Consider the following 25,608-nt stretch of genomic DNA (forward strand, 5'->3'; position numbering starts at 1 on the left):
TCCCGTTGTCTGTTGCACTGCTGTTTGGATCCCACCCAGTGATCTGTTCCCCATCTGCCCGGGTCTGTCTCCCCTGTCTGGTACAGGTACCCCTTCCACACTCGCATCCAAAACGCATGCACATAAATACACACACACTGCAGATTTTGGACTGAACTGCAAGAAATTATTGTAGGATTAGATATACTGAACAAATATAAATGCAACAGACAATTTCAAAGATTTTACGGAGTTACAGTTCATGTAAGGAAATCGGTCAATTGAAGTAATTTCATTAGGTCCCATCTATGGATTTCATGTGGGTAGGTAGCCCCCCCCCCCCCTCCCCAGACCTGTCAGGTGGATGGGATTATCTTGGCATAGGATAAATGCTCACTAACAGGGATGTAAACACATGTAAGCACTGACCGCGCTCTGGAGTTCCTCTGTGGAGATGGGAGGACATTCAAGAAAGGTGGAGTGCTGCAGAGATGGTTGTCTATCAGGCCTATATGGAAGAGTGGCCAAACGGAAGCCACTGCTCAGTAACAGGCATTTGGCAAACTCCAAGCGGGCTGTCATAAGGCACCTAAATGACTCAGATCATAAGAAACAAGATTCTCTGGTCTAATGAAACCAAGATTTTACTCCTTTAGCCTAAATACATTTACATTTACATACCAAGCATCACATCTGGAGGAAACCTGGCAAACCTGAAGCGTGGTGGTAGCATCATGCTGTGGGGATGTTTTCCCAGTCCTTGCTGCTGAAGACTAGTCAGGATCGAGGGGAAAGATGAAAGGAGCAAATTAGAGATCCTTGTTGTAAACCTGCTTGGGATCTTCGACTGGGGCTAAGGTGCACCTTCCAATAGGACAACGACCCTCCGCGCACAGCCAAGACAATGCCAGAGTGGCTTTGGGACGAGTCTCTGAATGTCCTTCAGTGGCCCAGCCTGACTTGAATCCGATCGAACATCTCTGGAGAGACCTGAAAATGGCTGTGCAGCGACGCTCCACATCCAACCTGACACAGCTTGAGAGGAACTGCAGAGGAGAATGGGAGAAACTCCCCAAAACGGGTGTGCGAAGCTTGTCATGTCATACCCAAGAAGATTTGAGGCTGTAATTGCTGCCAAAGATGCTTCAACAAAGTACTGAGTAAAGGATCTGAATAATTATGTAAATGTAATATTTCAGTTGTTGCTTTGTCATTATGGTGTATTGTGTATAGATTGAGGGGAGGGGACAATTTGCTCAATTTTAGAATAAGCTGTAACCTAACAAAATGTGGAGAAAGTTAAGGGGTCTGAATACTTTCCGAATCCACTATGCATTTTAAACGTGTGAAAGCAAGCAAAGCACTCTCCACTGGCGTTAGTTTGGAGAGCGCAAGTGGAGAGACGCACCTATGGTGTCTTTGCCACAGTAGTTCATTTTAGCAACATTCCAAATGCATGCATCATAAGACAATTATCAATTTTGACATGGCAAAAAAACAATGACAGCATGTTTGTGGCTTCTTCAGTATACACACGTGTACGGCGACGCAGATAGCTTATAGCCCAGGTAGTCCACTATCTTCTGTCTGTTTCCCATTAACAAGTGCTGTAACATGGAAATATGGCCATGTGGGAACCCTATAAAGGTGTATATCATTTTAGCCTTTATGTTTAATTTTTTTTGTTTCTCACCGTTATGAAAGGTAAGGTTCTTATGCTTCCAAATTCCCCCCGCACCCACAGAAGACTGTTTCTTGCAATGACTTGTGTGTAATATAATGGTCCTGAGAGCCATTATCAAGGGCTAGCTGAGACACAGAAGGGTGACCCAAGAAGGAGCCCTTTCTTGCATCTGTGGCCCTTCTCTTTTTTTCCCCCTGGGGCCAATGCATGCATTCAAAGGTCTTAACACCAAGCCCTATTGCCAAGGGTCCCATTCAAAAATAAATATGGGGGATTGGATGTGATGCAGACAATGACATTGCTGGAAGCTACACTCTAGCTGCAATATTAAAGCTGGTGACGCTAAACGTGTTTATGGTAATTAATGCTACATTTTTGGTCCGATGGAAATGCGAGAGGATGTCGTACCTCTGCTAGAGGCTGTGAGACAGCCGGGTGCAACTTTGCTAATCTGCGTACAATAAGTATCTTTTGTATTTTGAATATTATTTCTCGCTGGTATGAAAGTTATTCCAAAGGTTTCCTAAACTGCAAGCGTGGATTATTACATTTTCAAAATGTTTAATGAAGCGTTGGGATTGTAGTTCACATGAAGCCAGCTGTGTTCCGTACCTTCTGCTGAGAACCTAAAGGGGGGGCCCTTGGCTTCTCAAGAGCTTAGGTTCGGGCGACGGTTTATCGGAGCTCAAGGCGAGGCGCCATCTTAGCCATGAGCTAACCTATGCTTCCTCTTCCAAAGCCTTGGTTATATAATGTAATGTTTGTGCTGTATTGAATTTACCTGACATGTTGACACTTGGCTTCAGCATGTTCACTTCCCTGTGAGATGCTACCCTGGTCTGGCCTGTTGGCACTGTACAGCTGCTCCCAACCTCCCGCTGAACTTCAGACCTGATTTTAGTATTGCTTCAACAGGGCACATGGAGACGACCCTTAACCCCACAAAGCACAGCAGTTCTCATGTAGACTTAGCTACTCCAGAACAAGCCTTGTTCCATGAGCCAAGTAGATAATGGGTACTGTACTTTAGGAACTGTACAAACTAACATCTGATGACATGTATACTGAACAAAATTATAAATGCAACATGCAACAATTTCATTTATTTTACAGAGTTAAAGTTCATATGAGGAAATCAGTCGAAATACATTTATTAGGCACTAGTATATGGGTGTCAAATGACTGGGAGTACTGATATCTGGTCACAGGTACCTTTAAAAATAAGGTAGGGGCGTGGATCAGAAAACCAGTCAGTATCTGTTGTGACCGCCATTTGTCTCATACAGTGTGACAAATCTCATTCGCAATAGACTTGATCAGGCTGTTGATGGCCTGTGGAATGTTGTCCCAATCTTCAATGGCCGTGTGACTGCTGGATTTTGGCGGGAACTGGAACATGCTGTTGTACACATTGATCCAGAGCATCCCAAACATGCTCAATGGGTGATATGTCTGAGTATGCAGGCTAATGGAAGAACTGGGATATTTGAACTTCTAGGAATTGTATACAGACCCTTGTGAGATGGGGCCATGCATTATCATGCTGAAACATGGTAGGACAAGGACTCAGTGTCTCGTTATCGCTGTGCATTCATATTCAAATTTCTGTGCATTCAAATTGCCATGCAATTGTGTTCTGTGTTCGTTGGTTGTAGCATATGCCTGTCCATACCATAACCCCACTGCCGCTGTGTTCACAACGTTGACATTAGCAAACCACTTGCCCACACAACGCCATACACATGGTCTACGATTTTGAGGCCGGTTGAACGTACTGGCAAATTTTCTAAAACATTTGGAGGTGGCTTAAGGTAGAAATAATCATTCAATTCTCTGGTAACAGCTCTGGTGGACATTCCTGCGGTCAGCATACCAATTGCATGCTCCCTCAACTTGAGACATCTGTGGCATTGTGTTGACAAAACTGCACATTTTAGTGGCCTTTTATTGTCCCTTGCACAAGGTGCACCTCTTGTGATCATGCTGTTTAATCAGCTTCTTGATATGCCACACCTGTCAACAAGATTACTTATCTTGACAAAGGAGAAAGGCTCACTAATAGGAATGGACATTTTTAATTTTTTTTTTTTTAGCAAATTTGTTTGCGTATGGAAAATTTCTGGGCTCTTATCTCAGTTTCTGAAAAATGGGACCAACACTTACATTTTTGTTCATAAATTGGTCATTTAATTTGTTTATTTTTCTTTTCTATATTGAATACATCATTTAAACATTCAGTGTAGGTTGGAAAAAGTATGTGAACCCCTAGGCTAATGACTTCTACAAAAGCTAATTGGAATCAGCGAACCTGAATTCCAATCAATGAGACGAGATTGGAGATGTTGGTTTAGTTGCCCTATATAAAACACTCTCAAAATGTGAGTTTGCTATTCACAAGAAGCATTGCCTGAGGTGAACCATACCTCGAACAAAAGAGATCTCAGAAGATTAAGAATTGTTGCCTTGCATAAAGCTGGAAAGGGTTACAAAAGTATCTCTAAAAGTCAGTCCACAGTAAGCCAAATTGTCTATAAATGGAGTTCAGCACTGTTGCTACTCTCCCTAGGAGTGGCCGTCCTGCAAAGATGACTACAAGATCAGAATGTTTCATGAAGTTAAGAAGAATCCTAGTGTCAGCTAAATAGTTACAGAAATCTTGAACATGCTAATATCTGACGAGTTTATGATACGGTAAACACGAAACAAGAATGGTGTTCATGGGAGGATACCACGGAAGAAGCCACAGCTGTCCGAAATTATTGCAGCACATCTGAAGTTTGCGAAAGACCACCTGGATGTTCCACAGCACTATTGGCTAAATATTCTGTGGACAGATTAAGCTAAAACTGAGTTGTTAGGAAGGAACATACAGCACATCAACCTCAATCCCAACTGTAAAGTATGGTGGAGGGAGCCTCATGGTTTGGGGCTGCTTTGCTGCCTCAGGGCCTGGGAAACTTGCTATCGTTGGAAAAATGAATTCCCAAGTCTATCAAGACATTTTGCAGGAGAATGTTAGGCGATCTGTCCGCCAATTGAAGCTCAACGGAAGTTGGGTGACGCAACAGGACAACGAGCCAAAACACAGAAGTAAATCAACAATTGTTTCAACAGAAAGAAAAAAAATGCCTTCTGGAGTGGCCCAGTCCTGACCTCAACCCAATTGAGATGCCGTGGCATGACCTCGAGCGGTTCACACCAGACATTCCAAGAATATTGCTGAACTGAAACGGTATGGATAAGAGGAATGGCCAAAATTCCTCTTGACCATTGTGCAGAGGAAGTACAGTTCCCGCTCAGCCCAGTCAAAACTGTTCGCTGCTCTGGCCCCCCAATGGTGGAACAAACTCCCTCACGACGCCAGGACAGCGGAGTCAATCACCACCTTCCGGAGACACCTGAAACCCCACCTCTTCAAGGAATACCTAGGATAGGATAAAGTAATCCTTCTCACCCCCCCTTAAATGATTTAGATGCACTATTGTAAAGTGGCTGTTCCACTGATGTCAGAAGGTGAATTCACCAATTTGTAAGTCGCTCTGGATAAGAGCGTCTGCTAAATGACTTAAATGTAAAATGTAAATGTGCAGGCCTGATCTGCAACTACTGAAAACGTTTGTTAGAGGTTATTGCTACCAAAGGAGAGTCAACCAGTTATTAAATCCAAGGATTCACATACTTTTCCTACCCTGCACTGTGAATGTTGGTGTGTTCAATAAAGACATGAAAATGTATATTTTTTTCTTGTACTGTACATGAATCTAGCCCATTATGAAATTGGTGTCACCCCCAACAACATTTTGCAGCGTCACACAACAAAAACATTTGCTATCTTATAAAGGCATAGTCATTCACAATGCAAAGAAGTGTAATCGACTACTGAGCGTGTTACATCGAACCTGTCCAAGCAGGAATGCATGACTCAAAATATTGATATGCAACCTAATCCAGTGATTGTCATGAATTTTCGGTTGGCAATTTTGATATTTTAGTAATATTTTACTTTCAATAGATAGGGCTTCAGATTTTTCAGATTCGTTTTTTTTAGTTCAAAAAAGATGAATTGGTCTTAATCTTTGAACTAAAATTTATATAGGCCTAATTCAATTGGTGCCAATTCACCACAGGAAGTGGAAACTCAAAACACATTAGCTAAATCATTAACTCTAAATATAACCCCTACTGCTACTAGCCATGTATTAATCTAACAATAAATGTAATGTCCTAAAGCAAATATTGAAGTGAGTCTTAGTGCACTCCCAATGGCCGAGGCGCAATTTGTTATTTTAAAGCCTTATCAGATATATTGTTTAACAGTGTGCTTTGAGCTCAATTTTACATGATTTTTTATTTAACTAGGCAAGTTAACAAATCATTATTTACAATGACTGCCTATCATTGTTAAATTCAAACCCTCGTCTTTTTAATATGGACAACAAGTTGCTTTTCCCTCCCAATTGCATTTTGAAATGTTATACTATCACGATGGGGGCAAGAGTACGAAAGGCAGAAGGTAGCTCAAATAACCTACTTGTCTCATTCCTCCATAATCAATCCTATTGATCAGCTGTAACACCACGTAGGTGTCTTGCCTGATTCGTTCATCTTCTCCCCTTCCACAGTTCAGACAGGGCCTTGGTTCTATGAGCTACTGTGTGCTTAATTGTCGCTTTCACCTAAGCATGCTGCTTCCCAAGTACCACAGACCCAGAAGTTAAACATGCAGCTGACTAAATAACACAAGGTCTTTAATTCTGGGTTAACCAAGATTATTTGGCCATTTAAAGGGGTTTTAGGCCCAGTTCTCATACATCTGGATACAAACCCATCATTTTGCATCCTTTAAGATGACTTGGAGGTTGTCTTGATACGCCAATGTGATTTTTCAAACGGTGGTGATTCTTTGTTCTGTCAGACGTCACTAATCTATTTTTCAACTTCCTCTGATCGGAGTATTGCTTCATATGGTTATTTCCCAAACACGCATGTAGGCCTTTGCATTTCCACACCATTGGTTGGGTTGTTTTTGGCTGTTGAGTGTAAATCCGACGCCTCTCCAACATAATCCAGGTAGAATCAGAAATTCCCCAGGGCAGTGGTTTATGCCCCTTTTCCCCCCTATCCTTATTAATGAAATGCCACTGGCCTTAAGTAGAGCCAATGTGTCTATGTATGTGGATGACTCAACACTACACATCCGCTACTACAGCGAGTGAAATCACTGCAACTCTTAACAAAGAGCTGCGGTTAGTTTCAAAATGGGCGGCAAGAAATAAGCTAGTACTAAATATTTAAACTAAAAGCATTGTGTATGTGGAACAAATCATTCACTAAACCTTGAACCTCAACTGATTTGATTGTAATACATGTGGAAATTGAGCAAGTTGACGTGACTAAACTGCTTGTAAACTGTCAAGGTCGAAACATGTTGATAGAATAGTAGCTAAGATGGGGAGAAGTCTGTCCATACTAAAGCTCTGCTTTCTGAACAACGATCTCAACAAGGCAGTGCCTACAGGCTCTAGTTTTGTCACACCTGGACTACAGTTCAGCCATGTGGTCCGGTGCCACGGAGTTACAATTGGCTCAGGACAGGGCAGCACGCTGGCCCTTAAATGTACATGGAAATCTCATGGCTCATTGAATGAGACGTTGACCTTCATCACTACTTGTCAACACTTCTTACAAAAAACATGCTGAATGTATGACGACATAGAACTCTATTTCACATCAGGTAACTGATGCAAGCAGTTGAACCCCCACAAATACATCTTATGGGACTGTGAAGACACACACACACACACACACACACACACACACACACACACACACAATGGGGATCCTTAATAAATAGAAATATCCTCTTATTCCACTTGTAAACAGTGTTGCTTGAATTCCAGAATGATCTCGACGATTAAGCCAATCTGTTGATTTGTATTCTGTGCTAAAAGGCTACCTCGATAGTGGATTTGTTCCATGCAGTATAGAAAGGACCTCTGTAATGTGTAAAAAGCTAGGAAGGAAGTGAGCAGTTTCCAAAACTTGCATTTCACTGCTCCAGCACAAAGGTTTATTCAGGGCATGAAGTTGAGCCAGCTTTCGGCCCCTACCACCACCTCAACACAAAAGCTCAGCAGCATTTGTACTGTATCATCACTGTAAACCCACTCTAAACTCCATACCACCACCTTGTTCTCAACCACCTTGTAATCTCAGGCCCCTCAGCCTGTTGTCAACTGCCAGGGTCTTGTTGTGCTCAGTGTAGTATACTGTAGCAAAATGTTTTGCAACGGTATACAAAAATCTATTTTACTCTTGGACCAGTTCAAGTAGTAAACACGTGTTCACCTTCAACGACTTAACCCTCCCAGGGTGTTATGGTCCCCCCCACCTACAGGTACTTTCCCCTTTGTGGATATAGCTTGCTTATTGCCCAGGTCTAGACTGCACATTGAAATATTTAATTCAGTTTGTTGGCTAATCTTCGTTCTGCTTTTTAAGCAGTGGGGCAGTCCCACTCCTCACGAATGTTTTGTTTATTGGACAGGCAGGATAGAAGTAGAGGAACAATGGCGTAGAGCTGCTAAAATGGCACTAGGCCAGAAATGAACCCATGCTGCATAGGTATATGTGCCCGAGGCAGCGGCTTAGACTGCTAGTACGGCGGTTCCCATCTACAGTCCTTGAGTACCCCCAGCAGCACACATTTTTGTTGTAGCCCTGGACAATCATACCTGATTCAACTCATCGAGGGCTTGACGATTAGTTGACAAGCTGAATCGGGTACGTTTGTTTGGGGTTACAATAATGTGTTGTTGGGGGTACTCAAGAACCAGAGATTGGGACCACTGTACTAGGCCACTTATCTTTTTGTTTTGATACTCAGCATTTGTACTGTATTGTAATTGTTTTTGTTTTAACTAGGGCTGGGTGGTATATTGTGTTTGACTATATACCGGTATTGATACATGGACCAGTTTTGGGTCTTTACTTTATCTTCTAGAATGGTATTTGAATGTTTGGTTTGTTAAATGTGATATGCCTGTGTGTCACGTCCATTTTATAGTTTACACTGCTACTTGAGTCATCCCTCTTCTCTCTCCATGCCGTTTTCCACACAGACCTAGCCCTGTCCCGTCACTCAAGGAGCGATGGGACAAAAAAGAAACGTCCCTTTTTCAGGACCTTGTCTTTCAGATAATTCTTAAAATTCCGGAACACTTCAGATCTTTATTGTAAAGGGTTTAAACACTGTTTCCCATGCTTGTTCAATGAACCATAAACAATTAATGAACATGCACCTGTGGAACGGTCATTAAGACATTAACAGCTTACAGACGGTAGGCAATTAAGGTCACGGTTATTGAAATTTAGGACACTAAAGAGGCCTTTCTACTGACTGAAAAACACCAAAAGAAAGATGCCCAGGGTCCCTGCTCATCTGTGCGAATGCGCCTTGCATGCTGCAAGGGGGCATGAGGACTCCAGAGGTGGCCAGGGCAATACATTTCAATGTTCGTACTGTGAGATACTTAAGACAGCCCCACAGGGAGATGGGACGGACTACTAATCATACTCACAGTGGCAGACCACGTGTAACACCTGCACAGGATCGGTACATCTGAACATCACACCTTTTTATTGTTGAAGGAATGAGTGTTACAACCAAGGCCTGTACACTGGAGCGGGATGGATTTTGGAGATGGAGGGTCTGGGTCTGTCACAGCATCATCGGACTGAGCTTGTTGTTATTGCAGGCAATGTCAACGCTGTGCGTTACAGGGAAGACATCCTCCTCCTTCCTGCAGGCTCATCCTGACATGACCCTCCAGCATGACATTACCACCAGCCATACTGCTCATTCTGTGCGGGATTTCCTGCAAGACAGGAATGTCAGTGTTCTGCCATGGCCAGCGAAAAGCCCAGCGCTCCATCCCATTGAGCACGTCTGGGACCTGTTGGACGTGCTCAACCCAACAGAAATTTCCATGAACTCACAGGGGCCTAGGAAGAGTGGGGTAACATCTCGCAGCAAGAACTGGCAAATCTGGTGCAGTCCATGAGGAGATGCACTGCATTACTTAGTACCTGGTGTGGCCACCAGCTGCATTGACTGTTACTTTTGTTCAGGGACACATTATTCCATTTCAGTTAGTCACATGTCTGTGGAACTTGTTCAGTTTGTCTGAATCTTATGTTCATACAAATATTTACACATTTGCTGAAAAATAAATGCAGTTGACAGTGAGGACATTTCTTTTTTTGCTCAGTTTAGTTGGTCTTTTCTTGGGTTTTAGCTAAATCGTGTTAGCTGCTAATCACTTGTTAGCTGGCTAGCTAATATATGTACTGAGTCAGCAAACCTGGCTAGCTCTACAGCCTGATACCAGTGATGGTGTCAGCCTAAATCAGAATGTTTGCAACAGGATCTTCTAAATCAAAGGGGAATAGGCGAAGCATGAATATGTTGGCTACATGAAGAAACATTTTAATGTAGGCTAAGGTTATGGGGACCCCTAGGAAACACTGACCAACACTTTGGTTCCTAAGCTGTCACTAACACTTCCCTGGCATTTTCATTCGTTGTCCTGTCAAACACTGTATTCAAAGTGCCCACTATTTCTATCCTAACTATATCATTAGAATAATCATTCTCTTTCTATGATTCCAACCGTGTTTTGATTTAAATCGCAATTAGAACATCTGGTAAAAAAAATAAGGCCTAGATTTTTTTTTTCTTTTTTTTTGTCCATATCCTGCTGCCTGTGTGGAAATGATCTCAAATGAGTGTAGGAAATGCAGGCAATTATTTGTTTTTATTGAACAGTATGATACAATCAGAATGGAGAAAGACTCATTGAATTCACATGTATGTGTTGCCACCCTAGGTTCACGCACTATTCATGAAGCAAATTTGGAAAAACATAAAATACTGTTAAAGAAAATAAAAAAATTGTGTGAATGATATTTTGGCAATCTCGCCCAGCCCAAGTTGATGTATTTGATGTTTAGCTGTACCAGGCTAGCTTTACATCACAATTGGTAAGAGTTTGTCAACAAATCTATAAGACAATAGTTGGCCTGTGGTAAATGGGTAATCTAGCCCTATGCCCTTCAAAGAAGACGTTGTTTTTGTTACATTCAGGTCATGTTGGCAAAACATTGTAGGCAGCCTGTCCTGGTTGCTGAATTCTGTCAAAGATTTAGCCTGTTTTGTGACTGTGAGTCTGTGTCCCATCCAAAGTGTGGCATCTATTCTCACTGCCAAAATGAGAAACCATCCTGGAATGGCAGAAACTTTAGGAACTTTACTGTCGTTAGGCTAATTTGTATGGGTCAGGACCGAGGCCTAATGAGTGAGTGAACCACTTGTTTTCCCCCTCGACTCTCATTGTTGGGATGTGATCCTATGGCTAGGAAGCAGGGGGACCACCATTTGATACTGAAACATGTCCTCTTCCATTGTCAAATGTACTTTGTACATATGTCAGACTAATGTAGGTTCTAAGCATTGACGTAAGGGGGAGTGTGCGTGCTTGAACGTTTATTTTTTTCAACAAGAAGTTGACCTATTACTGTAGTGAAATAATTCCCTGCTTGAACAGATATGCCTACAATTGCAATAAGAGGTGATGTCTAGTATGTTATCATATTTCAATAGATTGGGTTTAGGGACATTATTCAGTTCACACGGACAAGGTGTGCTTGCACATGCGTTCTTCAATCTGTTGGAAATGCAGGTCCGCAATGCTGTAGTTAAAAGGAGTGCACTATATAAGGAATAGAGTGCCAACTGGGACACAACCCTTACTAGGCAGAGGAAGCCATTTTTGTCACATCTCTCTCTGCCACTCTCCCAGAAGGGGACTTTCACATCTGTTACTCTCACCTCAGGATGAAGTCCTGCATCCTGTCACCCTCCCCTCACCCATCTCCCTCTGAGCTGCATGGAGCTGGGTGGGGAGGATGTGTGTGTTGTGTCCTCTGTTGTCTCTTTTAATAGGTTGAGTTTGTGTAGGATCTCCTCCAACTTCCTTAGAGCACACATTCACTCACTCAACACATTCAGTTTTGGTGAATAATGTATTCATGCCCTACTACATACAATAACAAAACAGTGATTTAGCCTACTTAATGTATACATAGATTTAGTTTCAAGAGGAACGTTCTTCTGAGTACATGATTGTTTACTGCCACAGTGGTAGTTTACTGTCCTTCCAGACAAGGACCAAAAAAACCTGATGGAGTCTGCAAAAGACCTGAGACTGGGACGGAGATTTGTCTTCCAACAAGACAATGATCCAAAAACATAAAGCAAAATCTACAATGGAATGGTTCAAAAATAAACATATCCAGGTGTTAGAATGTCAAAGTCTAGACCTGAATCCAATCAAGAATCTGTGGAAAGAACTGAAAACTGCTGTTCACAAATGCTCTCCATCCAACCTCACTGAGCTCGAGCTGTTTTGCAAGGAGGAATGGGAAAAAATTTCAGTCTCTCGATGTGCAAAACTGATAGAGACATACCCCAAGCGACTTACAGCTGTAATCGCAGCAAAAGGTGGCGCTACAAAGTATTAACTTAAGGGGGGCTGAATAATTTTGCACGCCCAATTTTTCAGTTTTTGATTTGTTAAAAAAGTTTGAAATATCCAATAAATGTCGTTCCACTTCATGATTGTGTCCCACTTGTTGTTGATTCTTCACAAAAAAAATACAGTTTTATATCTTTATGTTTGAAGCCTGAAATGTGGCAAAAGGTCGCAAAGTTCAAGGGGGCCGAATACTTTCGCAAGGCACTGTAGGTCAGTTAGGATCACCAATTTTTATTTTAAGAACGTGAAATGTCAGAATAATAGTACGATTTATTTCAGCTTTTATCACAATCCCAGTGGGTCAGAAGTTTACATACACTCAATTAGTATAGCATTGCCTTTAAATTGTTTAACTTGGGTCAAATGTTTCGGGTAGCCTTCCACAAGCTTCCCACAATAAGTTGGGTGACTTTTGGCTCATTCCTCCTGACAGAGCTGGTGTAACTGAGTCAGGTTTGTAGGCCTCCTTGCTCGCACACGCTTTTTCAGTTCTGCCCACAAATTTTCTATAGGATTGAGGTCAGGGCTTTGTGATGGCCACTCCAATACCGAGACTTTGTCGTTAAACCATTTTGCCACAACTTTGGAAGTATGCTTGGGGTCATTGTCCATTTGGAAGACACATTTGCGACCTAGCTTTATAACGTCCTGACTGATGTCTTGAGATGTTGCTTCAATATATCCACATAATTTCCTTCCTCGTGATGCCATCTTTTGTGAAGTGCACCAGTCCCTCATGCAGCAAAGCACCCCCACAACATGATGCTGCCAACCCCTGTGCTTCACGGTGGGGATGGTGTTCTTTGGCTTGTAAGCATCCCCCTTTTCCCTCCAAACATAACGATTGTCATTATGGCCAAACGGTTCTATTATTTTTTTCATCAGACCAGTGGACATTTCTCCAAAAAGTACGTCTTTGTCCCCATGTGCAGTTGCAAACCATACTCTGGATTTTTTGATGGCAGTTTTGGAGCAGTAGCCTCTTCCTTGCTGAGTGGCCTTTCAGGTTATGTCGATATAGGACTCATTTTACTGTGGATATAGATACTTTTGTACCTGTTTCCTCCAGCATCTTCACAAGGTCCTTTGCTGATGTTCTGTGATTTATTTGCACTTTTCGCACCAAAGTATGTTCATCTCTAGGAGACAGAACGCGTCTCCTTCTGGAACGGTATGAAGGCTGCGTGGTCCCATGGTGTTTATACTTGTGTACTATTGTTTGTACAGAAGAATGTGGTGCATTTGGAAATCGCTCCCAAAGATTATCCAGGCTTGTGGAGGTCTACAATTATTATTATTATTTTTTCTTCTGAATTCTTGGCTGATTTTCTTTTGATTTTCCCATGATGTCAAGCAAAGAGGCACTGAGTTTGAAGGTAAGGCCTTGAAATACATCCACAGCTACACCTCCAATTGACTCAAATTATGTCAATTAGCCTTTCAGAAGCGTCTAAAGGCATGATTATAATTTTCTGGAATTTTCCAACTTAGTGTAAATTTCTGACCCACTGGAATTGTGATACAGTGAAATAATCTGTCTAAACATTTTTTAGTAATTTTTCCAACTGAATAATGTCCTAACCTACTTGCCAAAACTATAGTTTTGTTGTTGAATTTTACCTTTTTTTCCCTAATTTCGTGGTAGCCAATTGTTTAGTAGCTACAACTCCCGTACGGGCTCGGGAGAGACGAACTTTGAGGGTCATGCGTCCTCCGATACACAACCCAACCAAGCCGCACTGCTTCTTAACACAGCGCGCATCCAACCCGGAAGCCAGCCCCACCAATGTGTCGGAGGAAACACCGTGCACCTGACAACCTTGGTTAGCGCGCACTGCGCCCGGCCTGCCACAGGAGTCACTGGTACGCGATAAGGGTTTCCCTACCGGCCAAACCCTCCCTAACCCAGACGACGCTAGGCCAATTATGCGTCACCCCAGAGTCTCTGGTGGCGAGGCTGGCGCTGCAGTACAGCGCCCTTAACCACTGCGCCACCCGGGAGGCCCAAACTATAGTTTGTTAACAAATGTGTGGAGTGGTTGAAACACTTAGGTTGGAGTCATTAAAACTACTTTATGTAAATTCCTGACTTCAACTGTAATGTGGAAGATGTGGTCCTTGTCCACAGGTACATTTGTTAAGAGCAATATATTTTCCCCTTTTTGAAGTTGTCCTTTCCAGCATGGTTCCAGGCTGCAGATATAGTTGATGCATAGCCCAGCTCTGTCTGGCTTGGCTCGGATGTTTACCCCTCCCCCCCAGACAACCGGGTCAGCAGACGGCTTAAATGACTATCCGCTTAAATAGGATTAAATCAATGTTCAGTCGGTCAAGGAGTCAACTCTTGCAAAATACTACAGACTAGATGGGTCTAAATCAATTCAGGCTGGCTGCATGTTGAGCCTCGTTGGGGTTTAAGGTCTGCGTAGTCTTCTCCTAATCCCTCACACTTACCCCCTTTCTCCCTCTCTCCAACTGGGTAAACTGGTTATTTGCAGACACCCATCTGGTCCCTCTTGGTCTTTGTCATGAATCTGTCTTTGTAGCCAATAACTGTCTCTCATGGTGAAGTGTCACTTGTGGTGATCTGTGTTTCCCGACGCACCGAAAGTGGTGTGAGGAAGAAATAACACAGGCTACTTTAGCAATGAAGGCTTTAGGAAAACCAGCCCTGGTTTACAGTGGATGATGGTACTGCATTTTGATGTGGAAGTTATAGCTTGTTGTGACCTGAAAAAGCTTGATGTCAGTTCAAAAACATTTAACCGAGGATTGAGTCAAACCCCACACATCTTGACTAGGCTTACCTAATAATATTTACACAACTATGCCCGTGTCTTATGATCTTATGATTGTCCTGCTTTGTCTCCCTGTTATCTTACCTGGCTTATCTTGCTCTGGTGCCATGTCTTGGGTTCTCTCTCGCTCTCTCTTTTTTTAAAAATGTTCCTCCTCTATCTGTGCCTCTCATCCCCCTCTCTCTCTCTTTTTTAAAAAATGTTCCTCCTCTATCTGTGCCTCTCACCCCCCCTCATCTGTCTGTACACACCCCTTGGAGCCCCCAGCCTTGTCAAGCTTCTCTGCTAAACTGTGTACGCAATGCAGCCATAATGACTACAACTCCAAGTGGTGATGATCAACATGGTCTCATTGGTTATCACCGGTGTGTTATGTCATAGCTGTTTTTTTTTAAATTATTTTTTTTTTTACGGTTGACTTCACCTGTGGTTATCTGAAGCTAGTGTATTATCCACTTAAATAAAATAAAAAATGACCTTTTGCTATGGGCACAGCCTACTGCAGCGTGCCGGTGGAAAACTGAGTAATTTATTCGAAAGGGGTCCATTTTTATAGAGCATTAAAGTAAACAAGTGTAAGTGTAACGATCAACTATAGGCTACATAACTACACTGAACAAACATATAAACGCAACATGTGTTGGTTTCATGAGGTAAAAGATCCTAGAAATGTTCCATACTCACTAATTTGTCTACATCCCTGTTAATGAGCATTTCTCCTTTACCAAGATAATCCATCCACCTGACAGATGTGGCATATCAAGAAGCTGATGAAACAGCATGATCATTACACAGGTGCAACTTGTGCTGTGGACAATAAAAGGCCACTCTAAAATGTGCAGTTTTGTCACAACAGAATGCCACAGATGTCCCAAGTTGAGGCCGCGAGCAATTGGCATGCTGACTGCAGGAATGTCCACCATAGCTGTTGCCATAGAATTGAATGTTAATTTCTCTACCATAAGCTGCCTCCAATGTTGTTTTTAGATCATTTGGCAGCACATCCAACCGCCTCGCAACTGCACACCATGTGTAACCATGCTAGCCCAGGACCTCAGGGAAGCTCATTTGCGAGGTCGTTGTCCTCACCATGATCTGACTGCAGTTCGGTGTTGTAACAGACTTCAGTGGGCAAATGCTCACCTTTTGATGGCCTCTGGAGAAGTGTGCTCTTCACGGGTGAATCCTGGTTTCAACTGTACCGAGCTGATTGCAGACGGCATATATGGTGTCGTGTGGGCGAGTGGTTTGCTGATGTCAACGTTGTGAACAAAGTGCCCCATGGTGACAGTGGAGTTATGGTATAGCCAGGTCATATCAATGGCAATTTTAATGCACAGATATACCGTGACGAGATCCTGAGTCCCATTGTCGTGCCATTCATCCGTCGCTATCACCTCATGTTTCAGCATGTCTCAAGGATCTGTACACAATTCCTGGAAGCTAAACATGTTCGTTCTTCCATGGCCTGCAGACACACCAGACGTCACCCATTTAAGCATGTAAGGGATGCCCTGGATCAACGTGTATGAAAGCGTGTTTCCATTCCCACTAGTATCCAGCAACTTCATACAGCCATTGAAGAGGAATGGGACAACATTTCACAGACCACAATCAAGTTGCCTCCATCATTCTTAAATGGAAGCAGTTTGAATTACCAGGACTCTTCCCAAGAACCCGATGGGCACTCAGAGTTCCAGGGTTCCTCTGTGGAGATGGTTGTCCTTCTGGAAGGTTCTCCTATCTCTGCAGCACTCCATCAAGCAGGCCTTTATGGTAGAGTGGCCAGACGGTGGTGGTGGTGGTGGCAGCATGCTGTGCGGATTATATTTTTCAGCTGCAGGGACTGGGAGACTAGTCAGGATCGAGGCAAAGATGAACGGAGCAAAATGGAGCGCGCTCCTTGCTGAAAACCTGCTCAGGACCTCGGACTGGGGCAAATATTGACCTTCCAATAGGACAACAACCCTACGCACACAGCAAAGACAATGCAGGAGTGGCTTTGAGACAAGTCTCTGAATGTCCTTGAGTGGCCCGGACTTGAACCCGATTTGAACATCTCTGGGGAGACCTGAAAATAGCTGCGCAGCGACGCTCCCCATCCAATCTGACAGAGCTTGAGAGCATCTGCAGAGAAGACTGGGATAAACTCCCCAAATATACAGGTGCGCAATGCTTGTAGCGTCATACCCAAGGAGACTTGAGGCTGTAATCGCTGCCAAAGGTGCTTCAACAAAGTACTGAGTAAAGGGTCTGAATACCTTTGTAAATATATTTCTGTGTTTTTAAATTTGCAGACATTTTCTTAAAATCAGTTTTTGCTTTGTTATTGTGTGTAGATTTGATGAGGGGTGGGGGGAAATATAATTCTATCCATTTTTTTAATAAGGCTCTGTTATGTAACAATGTAGAGCAAGTCAAGGAGTCCAAATGCACTAGCTACTCTGTGCTCCCAGTCCCCGGGTACAAGCTCTGAAAGCTACCCTATTGATTCATTTTTATTTTTTAGGGACAATAATAACAACAATGCAAGTGAGTGCAAAACTCTAGTCTAGACTGTAAACTGCAGTGAATAGCCTGTCGTTTTGAATGCTTATTATTTTGAAATAACTGCATCTAGCCTGCCTGATTGGGCAAACATTTGGATCAGTTATGGGTCTTTTTGTTGGCAGTTTAACTTACAGGTTCCAGGCACAGGATGTTTTGGCTAATAGAAACATGCTAATGCAGCGATCTCTAGTGGCATATTAATTATGATAATGCATGAGCGTGGAGGAAGTTGTAGCCACAGTTCCCCCATTTTGGCTGATTGCATACTTATAGGATATGTTTCTTCATTTGTGTTAATTTGGAGGTGGCTCTACGGGTCCAAGATGTGGTAGGGTATTTCAATAAAGACTAACCCAGTGGTTCTCAAGCCTCTCCTAAGGGGATCCCCAGCCGGTTCATGTATTTGATCTATTTCAGAACTAGCACACTTGATTTAATTTGTCAATAACCGTTGATTAGGTGAACTAGTTCAGGGCTAAAACCATATTGTGACATGTCTGGGGGTCCCGCGGAGAGGTTGGAGAACCACTGGGCTAACCTAACCAGGTAAATCTCTGGACCTAAGTTGGCGGGTATTACATGGTAATAAATCAGCTGTAAAACGGTTTTATATGGGCTATGATGGGACCAGATTTTTTTTCTAATCCAGTCGTATGGTTTAATCAAACAAAATAGACAACTGCAATTGCACAGCAGAACTAACAGGGCTGAGCTTGCTTTATGCAGGGTTTCATCATGTAGGCCTTTGCATCGTTAATTTAAAGTTACTCACACAGTATGTCATCACTATTGGTGTGTGGATTTAATTCCAGTCCATAATTTGATTGCTAAGGTCTAGGTAGCCTAGCCACCTGAAGTTCGAACATAAACCAGCTTTGATCACATTTTCTTTTAACACAGGCCTATTTTAGGCTATAAATGCATAACGTTTCCACTGGCCAGAGGGGATCAGCGCTCATAGGCTTCTCTAGGCTATGCGCTCTGGTGGTAATAGGCTTCCATAGTTTTTATACATTTTGTATTTTTTTCTGTTTTTCTTGTCTTGTGGCTGCTTCCCAAAACACACAACGAGCCCCGCCCTCTGACACTCAAGCTGCGCGGTTTCTCCTCTGTTAGATTCACTTAAGGCGCCCGCATGCTAATCACCTGAAACCGCTCAAAAAAGTTTGTGCATATTAAGACATTTTGTGAGGTTTTGGACTTCGGTGAGGGCTGTTCTAGAGGCAAGCTGAAATCTTCGCCCCTTCGTCTGTGATTGGTCAACAGTAGGGATTCCACTTTGCTTCTTACTGTTATACTATTTCTATGATTCTAACGGTTTACCCTAGTGTATTTTTTCCTAACCTACTATGGTTTGTATGACTCATTTCAGAAGGGCTGTTAGACTTGGGTTGGTATTATGTTGGTCCAATATGTGTGTATTCTGCTTCTACATATATTTGGATAAAAGTGAACCAAGCTGCACACGTCCCTAAAAAGCTAATGAAGCAACTGTCAAAGCAAATCCTGCTAATTGAAAAATGGTGCCTTTGTTTCCTCTGCAGATCTGTGTCCTCCTCTTCACCTGCCTCTACATTCTGTCCTACCTCATCCTCACTCACTTCAAGAAGAATGCGGACTATGTCACGGGTGAGTATGGGTTTGAGGTTGACCAATTTTTTTGAGGTTGACCAGTATTCTAATTGTCTTCAAGAGATAGATAGATAGATATCTATCTATCTCGAAGACAATTAGAATACTGAATTAACACTTATTTTAACTTAATATAATACATAAATAATAATCAATTTCGTCTCAAATAAATAATGAAACCAGTTTAAATAATGCAAAAACAAAGTGTTGGAGAAGAAAGTAAAAGTGCAATATGTGCCATGTAACATTTTAAGTTCCTTGCTCAGAACATGAGAACATATGAAAGCTGGTGGTTCCTTTTAACATGAGTCTTCAATATTATATCTATCTCGGCCGATGTATCGGTATTCGAAACTGGGACAATGCTGGGGGAAAAGGCCCAAAAAATATACAGACGATGGCTTTGTCAAACAACACTGTTTCATGACGCATCAGTGACATGTTAGGATGTTTTGAAACAATTACTGCTTTGCATACAAGCCAGTGAATTATATGCGTTACAGCTGGATGAGTCAACAGACGTGGCAGGCCTGGCACAGCTCCCGGTTTATGTCTGTTACATTTATGGGGTGTCAATTAAGGAAGACATCCTCTTCTACAAACTACTGGAAAACAGGAGAGGATTTTTTTAAAGTACTGGACAGCTTTGTGACATCAAATGGACTTTGGTGGTCAAGATGTGTTGGTATCTGTACTGATAGTGCAAAAGCCATGACATGGAGACATAGTGGAATGTCAAGTGAAGAGGCGACTCCGGGATGCTGGCCTTCTTGGCAAAATAACTCTGCCTAAATCTTTTCTTTTTATTGGCCAGTCTAAGATGGCTTTTTCTTTGCAACTGCCTAGAAAGCCATCATCCCGGAGTCGACTCTTCACTGTTGACGTTGAAACTGGTACCTTTTTAATGAAGCTGCCAGTTTCTCAAACCAGACACTCCAATGTATTTGTCCTCTTGCTCAGTTGTGCACCGGGGCCTCCCGCTCTATTCTGGTTAGAGCCAGTTTGCGCTGTTCTGTGAAGGGATTAGTACACAGCATTGCCAAGAACCTGAAGATCTTGTACAATCTCTTGCATGGAATAGTCTTCATTTCTCAGAACAAGAATAGACCTAAGAGTTTCAAAGAAAATGATTTGTTTCTGGCAATTTTGAGCCTGTAATCGAACTCATAAATTGTGACGCTCCAGATACTCAACTAGTCTAAAGGCCAGTTTTATTGCTTCTTTAATCAGAAAAATAGTTTTCAGCTGTGCTAACATAAGTGCAAAATGCTTTTCTAATGCTCATTTAGCCTTTTAATTGATTAACTTAGATTTAGCTAACACAACATGCCTTTGGAACACAGTGACGCTTGCTGATAATGGGCCTTTGTACGTCTGTGTAGATATTCCATAAAAAAATCTGCCGTTTTCCAGCTACAAGTAATTTGCCTAGTTAAAAAAAAAACAAAAAAAACATGCGTACAGTACCAGTCAAGTTTGGACACCTACTCATTCAGGGTTTTTATTTTTTACTATTTTCTACATTGTGGAATAATAGTGAATACATCAAAACTATGAATAACACATATGGAATCATATAGTAACCAAACAAATGTTATCAAAATATATTTTAGGTTCTTCAAAGGAGCCATCCTTGGCCTTGATGACAGCTTTGCACACTCTTGGCGTTCACCTGGAATGCTTTTCCAACGGTCTTGAAGGAGTTAGCAAGTGCTTGTCAAATTGTGACTGAGAGACGGACGTGGACAGCCTGCGCGAAAAAGCAAAGCCGAGCTCATGCCTTTTCAAGCGACTTTTTTCATATCATTAGTCACGTCATGCTATGTATTAAATATCAAAACATATAGCCAAATGTTTGTAGAACTGAAGTTACATGAATAACTCTAAATTTAAGCATATAGGAGTGCCCATTACGTTTGTTAGCTGCACGTGTGCACTCCCTCAATTGTTTGGTGAAAATATCCTTTTTATTCATATCATGTTTCTTTAGACCGGTCTTAAATAATGAATTTGTTGTGAAGGTGTATGCTATATTTCACGGATTTACAATACTTTTTTTCAAATGTAGATGTTCCAAAGGTCTGCATTTGACGTGTGTGTGTGTGTGTGTGGACGCCAGGAGATGCTAAATTAGTTTAACGGTCAATCACCGTGAGACTGACCCCAGTTATTTGCTTGACTATCACCAACTGATGACATTTTCGCGACAGCCCTAATCCTATGAGTTGAACGTTGGAAGTGTGGCTGTGCAAATACAATTTGGTTTATGTACCTTATGTAATCGCTCCAGTAAAGTCTGGTTATTGAAAAAAACGCTGTAGCACATCCGCAGCCAACATAACAAGTCTGGCCTGTAGCTGTTTGGAGGTGGGCCAGCCAGTGTGTTTTTATTGGGTTTTGGAACGAGTCAGCTCAACCTGTTCTGCGTTACGAGTACAGTGTTTCCAATGAATGTCCACCGCGGTCAGTCAATACCACCAGCAGAGCATTTGTGCCTCGTAGCTTAATGGTGTGATGTTGAAGATGTGTTCAGTGAATCGATTCCGATGCTGATGCTCGCTTGCCTGTTGGTTTAGCTGTGACTCACTCACTTGTATGTTTTCTCCCGTTTTCCAGATGACATTGAAGATGCGACCGCCAACAAAATTGCGTAAGTGAAGAGACCTAATGATTTAACTGACCTAGCAAGCAGTCTGCAATTTGACTCGCTCAGTCTGTGATTAGAGTGGCTGTGTGTGAGCAGAGTATTTGAGCTAGTATCTGAGTCGTGACCTACGAGGTGACACAACTTGGCCTGTGTGACTGTCCTCCTTGCCCTTTGTCCTTACACACACTGATATTCCTTTCCTCCCTTCCCACCCAGAGCAACTAGCATCCAAAACACACAATACTGTATTGTCCAAATGACATAAAAATACAATGTGCGTTGATCACTCTACAGACACCCTCGTTCGCTCTCTTCCTGTCTAGGCTGTGGCTGTGTACGTTTACCCTCTCTGTGGCAGTGTGCGCTGTGCTGCTCCTCCCAATCTCCATCCTGTCCAATGAGGTGCTGCTCATCTTCCCTCACAGCTACTACATGCAGTGGCTCAACGGATCGCTCATTCACGGTACTGATCCACGTTTACACCACAACACCCAATACCGCTCCACGTTTTCAACCCATAGTCGTTCGTTCATTGTCAGCGCGCCCGTAGCCCCAAACCTCACACACCAGTCTGTTTTAACTACATTTTGAAGTGTTGCTAGTCAATGAGCTCCAAAACGAATGATTCATTACTATGGGTTTGGGAACCTTGCACCGTTGCCTGTTATGTAATAATAACCCATGGTGTCTTTCACAGAAATTAAAATTGAGCTCCACAAACCAGCAGTTGAAGGGAAGTGGGGCCCCAAATATAACATTGTCCCTCTTGCTTATTTCCATTGAACTCTACAGATTTCTGTGTTCTGTATACCCCCCAAAAAAGTGTTTCCCTAAACGGCGAGGCTGCGCCTCACTGTGGTGGTCGTGTTTGTTGCTGAATTTCTATCCCTTTTATGATATTACCTAACTTTTTGTAATGAAATGTTTTGACCATCTCTTCTCTTTCTCTCCATCAGGATTATGGAACCTAGTGTTCCTGTTCTCCAACCTGTCCCTGGTCTTCCTCATGCCCTTCGCCTACTTCTTCACTGAGTCAGAGGGCTTCGTGGGCTGTAAGAAGGGGGTGATGGCGCGGGTGTATGAGACGGCGGTGGTGCTGCTGCTGCTCACTCTGCTGGTGCTGGGCATGGTGTGGGTGTTTGTGGCTCTGCTAAACAACCACAGCGCCAGGGAGAGCCTCTACGGTGAGTTGATCTTTGCTTTTCATTCAAGCCATTTTTGCAACTGTTCGCAAATGGCTAGTTATTTCATTTATTTAATTGGTGTCCTTTTGTTAATTGTTTTGGGAGAACCATGTATCAAAGTCCTATTTTTCTAATGACCTGTTGTCTCCCATCTCAGACATGTGGGAGTACTATCTCCCCTACCTCTACTCTGCCATCTCTCTGTGTGGAGTGCTGCTGCTGCTATGTGAGGTCACCTCCACTATGTCTCGTCCATCTGCCGCACTGGCTGCTTAACTTGTGATGTGTCTGAATGCTGCCTGACACCTCTTCCCGTCTCCTTGCAGTGTGCACTCCCTTCGGGCTGTCCCGCATGTTCAGTGTCACCGGGAGCCTACTGGTCAAACCACGGGTGAGTGATAATCCACAAACCTTTTCTCCAGTATGCAGACAATAACCGAACACTGGTGACGTTGTTATATCTTTGGTATTTTATTAGGGTCCCCATTAGCTGTTGCAAAAGCAGCAGCAACTCTTCCTGGGGTCCACATGAAACATAATACAGAACCTCAATAGACAAGAACGGCTCAAGGACAGAACTACATACATTTTTAAAGGCACACAGCCTACATATCAATGGATACACACAAACTATCTCGGTCAAATAGGGGAGAGGCGTTGTGTTGCTTTATCTGTTTTTTGAAACCAGGTTTGCTGTTTATTTGAGCAATATGAGATGGAAGTTCCATGCAATAAGGGCTCTATACTGTGCGTTTTCTTGAATTTGTTCTGGATTTGGGTACTGTGACGAGATCCCTGGTGGCATGTCTGGTTGGATAAGTGTGTATTAGAGCTGTGTGTAAGTTGACTATGCAAACCATTTTTGGGATATCGTTGACAATAACATAACACTGATGACTCTGACATCCAATCCCCTGTGTTTCCTCAGCTGTTGGAGAATGTGGAGGTGGAGATGAACTGTGCTGCGTTCGAGGAGGCTTCTCTCTCCAGGACACTCAACAGTGAGTGGGCCAGCGACCATGGGCTACAATAGTCTCTCAACATGGGACAATTGAATGCATTTCTATTCGGAGTCGTACACTGCCTGTACCCACACGTCCATGACTCATCCTAGAGGAGGTGGTGTTGACCGTGCTCTGTTCCTTGTAGGGGGTAGCACGGCATGCTGGGTCAGTGTGAACGTGGAGCCTTTGAGGACGCAGTACCTCGGCGTCCAGGCCAAACGAATCGCCCTCGGTAAGACCGTCGGTCTATGAGAATAATACCGTGTTTTTATTAGATTCTCTTGACTTACTAGGGTTGGATCAAATTCATTGGAAGATGATACAACATTGCTGGATTTCATTCGGGCAGTAGAATTTCTTTTCTCTCCCAGGAATAGCTTCACTGCTCACCGGGAGACTGACAGCGTTGTCTACAGTGGTCCTTGTCCTCATCATTCTCTCTCCCCCAGAGATGCGGAGGAGAGCGTCTCCATGGCAGCGGAACCTGTTCTACCCTCTGGCCATGCTGCTGCTCCTAGCTCTGACGGTGGCCTGCGTGTTGATGGTTTGTTTCCATGTTCTGGAGCTCCTGTTCGACGAGACGGCCATGCCCAGTGGAATGGGGGTGAGAGGAGTCTACCAAGGGGAATAAGGGACAGCGTGAGCTGGAAGGGGCTTTGTATGGATTATTCTCGACAGCCCGCTGCTGATTTTATAGCATGTAGGGCGTTTCCACATACTGCTCAATGTGGGTGAAAGCAGGCTTTGGTGGTAACTTTTCCCTAACTTAATACATCTGATCATAAGCACTGAGCTCTGATCATTTTAAGAGCTGTGCAGCGTTCTTGCCAAAACGTTTGAGGATTTTGCATTCTGGTCGGCGTCATTGCACGTTGTTTCCATGGGTCGCAAACCGTTATTTCAGCTCGCATCATGCCAATTTAAGGCTTAGGAAATAGAAAGCTTGTGGTACACTTAGTGCTCCGTTGACATTTTTAGAGAGAGATGCTTGTTTTCGTAAGAACATGTGAACAGTGTATACCAAAATGTCTCAATCGATATCCATCTGACCTATTGTTTTATGTCCACCGGATTTGAGAAGAAAGTGAGCCTGTCGAGTAGCCTTCATTCTGGCACAGCATCCAGTCTAGCTCACGCCATGCTTTTTACCAGATTTCCTTTTTAAAATGTTTTCATTTAGTCAGCCTAATTTTGACCTTCCTACTACGGTTAAAAACTCCAATAACTTGAACGGATTAGGATTGAGACAGTCTGGACCGTTGGTTTTCTTAGTGGATTATCTTCACAATAAATCAAATAATTTAACCCATTGGTCAAAATGTTTTTGGATTGGACACCCTATAGTCGGGGTACTAAGCCTAGGAGGTCCCGCAGCCTGCTGGTTTTCTGTTCCACCTGATAATTAATTGCACACACCTGGTGTTCCGGGTCCAAATTGGTCCCTGATTTAGAGGGGAACAACTAAAAAAATGCAGGGCAACTGGCTTCAAGTTGCGTTTTGAGGGCCTATGGCATGAGTTTACTCCTACCTGTAA

At 43.0% G+C, this 25,608-nt stretch overlaps 1 protein-coding gene across 2 annotated transcripts in view; it reads left to right on the plus strand.

Moving 5' to 3' along the window:
- lmbr1l (limb development membrane protein 1-like) overlaps positions 1-25,608 on the plus strand; it is a 37,119-nt gene that overhangs the window by 5,211 nt on the left and 6,300 nt on the right. Inside the window, exons 2-10 of one of the 2 annotated variants that reach the window (XM_064957582.1) lie at positions 19,151-19,235; positions 21,855-21,888; positions 22,209-22,348; positions 22,842-23,069; positions 23,227-23,295; positions 23,396-23,460; positions 23,998-24,070; positions 24,219-24,305; positions 24,445-24,677. In XM_064957582.1, coding sequence (XP_064813654.1) covers positions 19,151-19,235; positions 21,855-21,888; positions 22,209-22,348; positions 22,842-23,069; positions 23,227-23,295; positions 23,396-23,460; positions 23,998-24,070; positions 24,219-24,305; positions 24,445-24,677 — 1,014 coding nt within the window. The remainder of the gene's footprint in view (positions 1-19,150; positions 19,236-21,854; positions 21,889-22,208; positions 22,349-22,841; positions 23,070-23,226; positions 23,296-23,395; positions 23,461-23,997; positions 24,071-24,218; positions 24,306-24,444; positions 24,678-25,608) is intronic. The other variant, XM_064957583.1, reaches the window with a different exon arrangement.

Source organism: Oncorhynchus masou, chromosome 33 (assembly GCF_036934945.1).
Source record: "Oncorhynchus masou masou isolate Uvic2021 chromosome 33, UVic_Omas_1.1, whole genome shotgun sequence".
Taxonomy (NCBI): domain Eukaryota; kingdom Metazoa; phylum Chordata; class Actinopteri; order Salmoniformes; family Salmonidae; genus Oncorhynchus; species Oncorhynchus masou.